The following is an 8527-nucleotide window of genomic DNA, read 5'->3' on the forward strand; positions in this document are numbered from 1 at the left end:
CTCAGTTAGAAGGGAAACTTAGTGTGTGTTACCTTTTTATTTCTTCGTCGCGAAGAGAGAAAAGGCGATCTCACCAGCGGTCAGAAGAGTTTCCTCCGCTGTCGTATTCCAACGGCTCTCCTCCGCCGAGAAGGGGATCGTTGGATCCACGCGTATTTTTCTTTCTTGATTGGTGTTCTTTATACAAAGACTAGCGTTCGGTTTTTTTTTTTGGTTTTGTGAGGTCGGTGTCCAGGGTGCTTGTACTATAGTCTTTATGATATAAAGTGTGACTTGTATTGCCATGAAAAAGAACAACGATCGGATCATGAATTGACGGCTCGGATTAAGCAAAACAAGTGGCCTATAAACGGCTAAACGCCACCCGTTCAGAGTGATGGTTGACGAATGCGTAGGACCGCCCATCGTTATAGCAGCAGCGGCGGATCCGCGCCCTCCGGGTCTGGGTGCTGCCGCCCCGCCACGCCCCGGAAGTCATCCCCGGACGCGGACGCACACCTCCCAACACGTCCCGTCCACCCCGGCCCGATCCTCCGCGCACGCCAGACAGAGGTGGGCGAGCACTACTACACACACCCATCCACGCTCACTACAAGAGCCAGCCACGCACGCGACCGCGCCCAAGGACACGACGACCAACCAAGGGAGAAGAGAAGAGGAGAGAAGAGAAGGGAGAGGGCGGCGACGAGGGCGCACGACGGCACGCCGAACGCTCTCGCAATGCATCACGCCAAGACCGACTCGGAGGTGACGTCGAGCATGGCGCCGTCGTCGCCTTCGCGGGCGCCCTACTACGTGCAGTCGCCCAGCCACGACGACGGCGAGAACCACTCCAAGACGGCCGCCTCCTCCTTCCACTCCTCCCCGGCCGCCTCCCCGCCGCGCTCGCTCGGGAACCACTCCAGGGAGTCCTCCTCCTCGCGCTTCTCCGGCAAGGTCCCCTCCGCCGGCTCGTCCCGCCGCGGGGTCGCCGGCGGAGGCGGGAAGCGCGGCGGGGGTGGCGGCGGCGGCGAGGCGGCGCGCCGCAGCCCCTGGATGAAGGAGGCGGCCATCGAGGAGGAGGGGCTCCTCATGGAGGACGACGACGACGCCGACGGCCGCGCCGGCGGCTTCTCGGCGCTCCCCAAGAAGGTGCGCTACGGGCTGGCCTTCGTCAGCGCCTTCCTCGTGCTCTTCACCTTCTTCGCCCTCATCCTCTGGGGCGCCAGCCGCAACCAGAAGCCCGTCGTCTCCGTCAACGTACGTACTAACCTCCTCCTTTCCTCTCGGCCGGATTCGTGATTCGTCGTCTCTTATGCAAGAACTGACGATTCCTCTCCGTTGATTGCGCAGAGCGTCACGTTCCACAGCTTCGTGATCCAGGCGGGGACGGACGCGTCGCTGGTGCCCACGGAGATGTCCACGATCAACGCCACGGTGAGGCTCACGTTCCGCAACACGGGGAGCTTCTTCGGCGTGCACGTCACGGCGCAGCCCGTCACGCTCTACTACTCCCAGCTCCTCATGGCCTCCGGCGACGTAAGCATTCATTCATTCCCGCACGCGCATCCTTAATTCCTCGCACAGATTTCTTTGAACGCTTTCATCTGATTGATCGGTCGAATGGTAAGCCTCAAGTTGGAGAACAACCGAGTCAATCTGTTAAGTAAATGGCTGTGAATTAATCACAATACCGCATTCAGGTCATTCGGCCTGAACGATTGGTTTCTTGTTGATAGATACGTAAAAATTTGTGCGCTGCATTTACGTCAACCACTAGTCTTATGAACACACATTTGCATATTGTAAGCCCAAAGAGAAAGTCAGTCTTGCTGCACATGTCTTGACCAAAACAAAGGGCGTTAATTTTAGCTATGGCAACGTCTGCTGATAGCTACAAAAGCAGAGACCAATTCCCCGCAAAAGAAACAAAAAACAGAGACCACTGAACACTGTTGAAAAACTCGGACACCACATCGCCATCCCGAGTTGCTGCCATCCAGTTCATATTCTTTATTTCCTTCTTTTTCCGCGGGAAATCCAATTCATATGACTTCTTTCCTTTTTTTTTTCTATTGAACTCAAGCTACAAAACCATCTACTAGTAAATATAGTTCTGAATCCTGGTACAACAACTGTGGCAGATGAAGTACTTCTACCAGCCTCGGAAGAGCCAGCGCAAGGTGGCGGTGACGGTGGTGGGCAACAAGGTGCCGCTGTACGGCGGCGGCGCGGGGCTGAGCAGCACGCCGGGGCCCAAGGGCGTGCCCCCGCCGCCGGTGCCGCTGCAGCTGACGCTGAGGATCAGGGCGCGGGCGCTGGTGCTGGGCAAGCTGGTGAAGCCCAGGTTCTACAACAACGTGCAGTGCAGCGTCCGCCTGGACACGACCAAGCTGGGCAAGGCCATCTCCCTCAAGAAATCATGCACCCACGTCTAGCCACCCTGCCAGACCTTTCTTCTTGTTGTTGCTGCATATGTTATGTCCGTAATGTAATACTCCTACGTGGATTACTGCCATTTTGAAGGGAGAAAGCATCATGTCTGTTGTGTATGTACAGATGAATTTTGTCGCCTGCGTCGGGATGGAATGAATGAATGATCACGCGTTTCTTGCCGCATTTTTCCATGGACGGTGACGGTGTGGGTGTGGCGTGGGTTTTGTGATGCGTGCACGATGCGTGGTTGCCGTGAAGCCGGTGTTGCTGCCGTTTTTGGTGCGGTATGGATTGGTGGACGTTGCTGTCCCATCACCGTCAGTGTAAACTGCTCCCATAAACCGTGGATCCCCTCCCCCCCCCCCCCCCCCCCCCCCCCCTTCCTTTCTACACGGAGGTTTTAACTACCGTGGTGAGCAATGCTAGAACGACGGACAGATTTTACGTAATTTACAGAATGGTGCTAGCTGGCAGTGTTTGATTGGAGATTAGACTAGTCACAGTGGGAGTATCGAGTCCAAATCAGCAAGTTTGTTTATGTGACAATGGGTTAATGAGGAGAGAGGTAGTTACAGTAACTTAGACTAGCCACAGTGGAAATAACTTCAGCAGCAACTTCAAGTCCAACTCAGCAAATTTATCTATGTGGCAATGAATTAATGAAGAGAGAGATAGTTCTAGTAACTTAACTAGTTACTGTAACATCACATGTCCCAATGCAGTATGAGTTTATAACCTAATAAATGAAGCTTTGCATGACACCACACCTATGTTACTACCCAATATAAAAGTAGTAACATAGTCTAGGAATATGTGTATATTACTCTCCATTGTGACTAGTCTTAGCTAGTTACTGTAACATCACATGTCCCAATGCAATGAGTCTATAACCTAATAAATAAACGTTTGCATGACATTACACTTATATTACCATCCACTATAAAAATAGTAATATAGTTTAAAAATATGTGTATGTTACTCTCCACTGTGGCTAGTCTTAGATAGCGGGAAGATAATTAGTGTAGAGAGGCTAGTGAACCCCCCTAATCGTCCGTGCGTTTAGAATTATCCTACCGTGGTACACATCCAACTAGAGTTATTTATGAATGTTTTTTTTTGGGGGGGGGGGGGGAGGGGATTATGAATGTTTTCTTTTCGCGGAGAACAGCTACTTATGAATTGATAGTTCCACGACTGCTCCAGGGGCAGTGTAATATCGATCTGATGGGTGACCATTAGCTCTTTTTTACTGCTAAAATCTGATGGTTACAATCACACAAATGAATCCTCGTATTAATGCGCAGAACCGTTTCACTGTCGAAGAGTGGGACTGGATCCGTAGCTGTAGTGGTAGAACACTGCTACTAGTAGTAGTAGTATTATTGATGTATATTTAGGGGTCAGTGAAGGTTTGTGTCGGATCGTATCCTGTGCTCCTATCTCCTGCATGCCCACGACTATAAGAGCAACTCTAACGGGAGACCCAAACGGATATCGATTTTGTCCATTTTGTGTCCGTTTGGGTTGCCCGTCTGCTCGTCCGCGTCTGCTTTTTTTAATTGGATCAGCCGATACGCCCAATGAAGGATGGACACATATTTTGACATGTCCGTCTGGGCATTCCGTCGAACACGTAGCAAGCAAAGAGCTTGTAGCTAGGAGCGTCACCGGTGCCGGCCGTCCGTAGGCGTGGATACCTAGGCGAGGCGCCGCCGATGTCGGACTGCAGCACGGGCACGGACTCGCCGCAGGCGGACTCCGTCGACAATCAGCCGCCTGTCGACGCCGAGTTGCCCGGCGGAGGCCAGAGCAAGCCCGAGCCCGTAGCTCAGCGCCGCTTCCCAGTCCGCGTCCGTCTCTGTCGTCTAGGCGTCCTCCTTGTCGTCCGGGTGGTCGTTGTGCGGGACGTGGAGCGAGAAGTAGTGGCCGGCGTCGAGCTTGAGGCTGCGGTCGGGGTCGACGAGGTGGAGCTGCGCGTCTGGCTCATCTCGCCGCCGCCGCCGCCGCTATTGAAGCCGGACGAGCCGCTGCTGGGGCTTCCCTGCCCCTGCCCCGGCGTCGGCCAGGACGAGCCGCCTTCGTCGTCAGCCGCGAAGAGGTCGTACACGCCGGAGGTCACCGCCATGGCGGCCGCTAGTGGCATGCGCTCGTGGCGGGAGGCCAGAGGGTTCGCGGAGTGGACAGCCGCGTCGCAGGGCACGCAGAGAGCCGCCGCGTCCGTCGGACAGTACAAGGCCGCGACACCGGCACCGGCACCGGGGCTCGTGCTGCCTTCGCTCTCCATGCCCTTGGCCTCTGCTTGCTTTGCCACTCTGCCGAGGAGGATTTCTTGGTTTGATATTGGTTAACGGAGAAATCACCAAGTGTGTGTGTGACTCTGCTGCTTGGAGGCGGAAGCCATGGCGGATTCGCTGGTCGGCTGTTGCGTTGTGTCATAGTTTGCCGGATCGAGAGGGGAACGAAGCGGGGGCGAGGCGAGTTGCGGCGAGGCGAGGCCGGGGCGAGGCGAGTCGACGGGCGCGACCGGGCACATCCGCCGGAGGAGCACGAGCCCATCACGGCGGAGCGCCGGCACCGGAGGAGCACAAGTCCCGCCTGTCCTCTGCTGCTGTGTGCGGGGGAGCATGCGCGGCCATGTTCGGTGGGCGGGTGGTGGGAGAAAAAAGAGGAAAAGGAGGAGAGAGATGGGATGAGAGAGATCGGTGAATGGCAAGTGGGCCAAGAATCACATGCAGCCGGACAGAGGGGGCGAAGAGGGCACAAAGAACGTCCGCTTTGTGTCCGTTTTTGACCCAAATTTTCTCAAATTTGAGCCTAAAATAGGTCCGAGCGGACACCAAACGGACAGCATGCGAACGCCGTGTCCGTTTAGGTCGTCCCGTTGGACTGAGTTTTGTATCCGAATGATCCAAACGGACAAAATGAGTCGCTCCATTAAAATTGCTCTAACGCCACTGCAGAGTTATGCAAAAACTGAAGAAAAATAAATAATGCACAGATTCAATATCATGTCTATTTTCCACAGAAGTTTAAATTCAGAACCGAAAACACAACTCGAGAGAAAAATACGAAAGAAAGATTCAGTGATGGTATTGATGATTGACCAATTTGATAGCCAAACTGAAATTAGCTACCACGTACTACTACTATAATTCACACATAAATTTATCTTTTCTGCACCCCGAACGTAGATCATTTTTGTACCAGTGCATTGAATATTTTTCAGAATTTTTGTACAGTAACTTTTAAAAATGTTATTTTGCGTTTGACATTACCGGAAGTAGTACACTAGTGACGAGACCGGACGGGAACACCGCATGCATCCTCGCGTGGAGAGATCTCACCTCACATGGAGGCTGTCAGAGTGGGAATGGCTCGCTCGAGCATTTATGGACGTGTAATGAACAATGAACACTTTCTGGAGTACTACTGCCTCTACCTAGAAAATGTAGTTTATTAAGAGCATCTTCACTCGTTCGGCCCCGTTAAAAAAGCCGATGCTTTTTCGGGCGCCCGCCCGGTGATTTTTAAGCTCTGGGGCGATCTAAGTCCCAGCCACGCTCCCAGGTGCCGCCCTTAAGGCATCACAAATTCAAACATGATCCATTTCCCGCCCTCATAAAATGCCCCAAGTCCGGCGATCAGCGTAGTTCGGCGATCACGTTGCCATAGTTCGGCGTGCAAAAAAAAAAGAGAAAGGACTCGACACATCAAACGGCTGTGTCGGCCTCCAGCGTCGGAGGAGTCGGCGTTCTCGGGCTGGGTGGCGTCGGCGCAGCTTATGTGCTGTTGGGCGTCGTGGAGGCATCACCGTTCGGGCTTGGCGGCGGCGTAGGAGTTGACGGCGCCGTCGACGACATCTGATTCAGGATGAGGCCGCGCTCTGCCATGTACCACGCCTTGACCTGCTCGTCCATCGCCGACATGTCCGCCCCGCCCATCAGGAAAGCCAGGCCGGTGTTCCTCTTCTTCGCGACGACGTTGGTCCGGAGCAGGTCTAGCTTGATGGCGCTGTTCGGCATCAATACCGACCATCACGCCTCGGTCTTCTCTTCCCACTAGGCGGCCCGAGTCTTGGCGTCGGCGAGGCAATGCTCGATGGACTCGTGCACACGTGCGGTAGCCGACTCAGCGTGTTTCCCCTTCTTGTCCCCTTTGTTGACGTCCGGGCGCCCGTCTGACGCGCCCGGCATCGGCCTGTCCGGCTTGTACGTCTCCTTGGCCTTGGCGAGGGTGCGCCGGACATCCGCCCACTTCTCGCACTTCTTGACCCGCTTAAAGACGTGAAGGTACTTGAAATCTTGGTCGTTGTTGTCCTGGCGAAACATGGCGAACATCCGCATCAGCTTTGCCGAGAAACAACAGTCGGCGAGCGCGCACAAGCCAAAACAAAAAGGGAGAGCCCGGCGTGGCATACCTGATCCTCGATACTAGCGCCGCTCTCTGGCCGAGCCGCGATCTTCTCGACGACCCCATGTCATTTGTTGCACGCCATTTGGATGAGCCCCCAATGGTTCGCCATTGCCTTTGACCCGCGCTGCATGTGCACGCCTTTGAAGTAGGGGTCGACCAGCTTGCGCTTGTCGCACTCGGCCTTGATGCGGTCCCAATACGTGTCGATGCTCTGGTTCGTGCCGGTGATCGGGTCGAGGAAGACGACTTTCCACGCTTCGGCGAGGCACTCGTCCTCCTTGGACGCCCACTTGATGCGCCACCCCTTCTTCTTCTTCTTCTTCTTCTTCTTCTTCTTCTTCTTCTTCTTCTTCTTCTTCTTCCCTTTCCTCGTCGGAGCAGGCGCCGGCTCCTCCTCCTACTCCTCGTCCTGCTCCTCCTCCTCTGGCTCCTCCTCGCCGCAGTCGAGCTCGCCGTCCATGTCGCTGTTCAGGTCCATAGTGTCGTCTTGGGCAGTGAACCCAGGGGACGCGGCGGCGGCGGCCGGGCCGGTTGTGATGATGTTGTCCATGTCGGTGTCGCCGAGATGCGACGAGGAGGCTTGTGAGAAGGGCAGTGTGCCACGGCGGAGAGGTGGCGTTAGGGAGGATGCGTAGGCCGGTGGTGAGTAGGTGTACGGAGGGTACTGCATGCCGACGAAGGCCGGTGGCGAGGGCGTGCGCTGGGTCGGGTGACCATGGGGGAAGGTGGTGTTGGGGTTGAACCCACCGTACGCATCACTGTCGGTGTAGCCCGGCGACGGCGTGCAAGCCTAGAGTTGTGGCGACGACGAGAAGTCGGCCGCAGACCCGACACTTTGCTAGCTTCAGGGCGCGTATGGGCCGTGGCCGCCTAGTGGATTCATCATCCCCGCACGAGCCGCCTCGGCTTGTTCGGCCGAGCGCTCCGCCTGCTCCGCCACCGCCGCAGCCGCGAGCGTCGCGCTGTCTCGGGCCTGCTTAGTGTTGGCCGTGTTTCGCCGGTCGGTGGTGACTGTTTCCCGGCGCTGAACTTCCACCCTCCAGTCGGCGTTAGACATGCCCGGGGGTTTGTACGGCGACGCCCTCTGCTTCCTCTGCTTCGGCCGGGCGACGGCGGCGGTGGCATCCGTCGCGGCGCGGGGGACCACGTACTTCTTCGACGACATGGCGGCCGGCTGGGAGGGGAGGAGGAGGAGATTGGCGGGAGGAATAGAGAATGAGAGGGAAGCCGAGGGGGAAAGCAGGAGGAAACGGCGGGGAAAGGTCCTCCTCTCACCGACAGAGCGGCCCCACGCCCCTTTTCGCTTCTGTCGGCGCCCCCAGGCAACCCCCGTGCGCTTGGGTTCGGCTCGGGTGCGCCGACTGTTATTTCGGCCCAAATCGGCGCTAAATGAGATCCTCGGGGCACGACTAGGCCGATTTTCACCCTCCGGCACTAAAAAAACGCCTAGGGGGGGCTGTTGGGGGCGTAGTTGGAGATGCTCTTATGGACAGTCGGAGACTACTTTGGCTATATACTCAGAAGTTCTGAAGTCAGAGGGCAGGTGCGTTGTGCGTTCAGAATTACTTCCATTTTACAGTGGCATGGCAGTGTACTCCCTCTGCTCACAATAAATCTATACATTTTGATGAAGCATAGATTTACATAATACATACTGAAACGAGCGAACAGACACAGTAAAACATTTGTAAAACAGGGC

The 8527-nt window shown here is 55.7% G+C and overlaps 1 protein-coding gene across 1 annotated transcript; it reads left to right on the forward strand.

Moving 5' to 3' along the window:
• The first annotated feature begins 431 nt into the window (after positions 1-431).
• On the forward strand, positions 432-2598 carry LOC125538258 (uncharacterized). Its single transcript, XM_048701533.2, has 3 exons — positions 432-1239; positions 1333-1518; positions 2124-2598. Exons 1-3 carry the CDS (start codon positions 721-723, stop codon positions 2415-2417), a joined length of 999 nt encoding a protein of 332 aa, XP_048557490.2. The 5' UTR covers positions 432-720; the 3' UTR covers positions 2418-2598.
• Positions 2599-8527: the final 5929 nt, after the last annotated feature.

Source organism: Triticum urartu, chromosome 2A (genome assembly GCF_056163025.1).
Source record: "Triticum urartu cultivar PI428250 chromosome 2A, HENAU_Tu73, whole genome shotgun sequence".
Taxonomy (NCBI): domain Eukaryota; kingdom Viridiplantae; phylum Streptophyta; class Magnoliopsida; order Poales; family Poaceae; genus Triticum; species Triticum urartu.

What these genes read in the sequence shown, in the direction of transcription:
- LOC125538258 (XM_048701533.2), top strand. Translation starts at nt 721, where the DNA reads ATGCATCACGCCAAGACCGACTCGGAGGTGACGTCGAGCATGGCGCCG. An exon ending in AGCCCGTCGTCTCCGTCAAC is followed by an intron (nt 1,240 to 1,332) that starts GTACGTACTAAC and finishes TTGATTGCGCAG; the next exon opens with AGCGTCACGTTCCACAGCTT. An exon ending in TCCTCATGGCCTCCGGCGAC is followed by an intron (nt 1,519 to 2,123) that starts GTAAGCATTCAT and finishes CAACTGTGGCAG; the next exon opens with ATGAAGTACTTCTACCAGCC.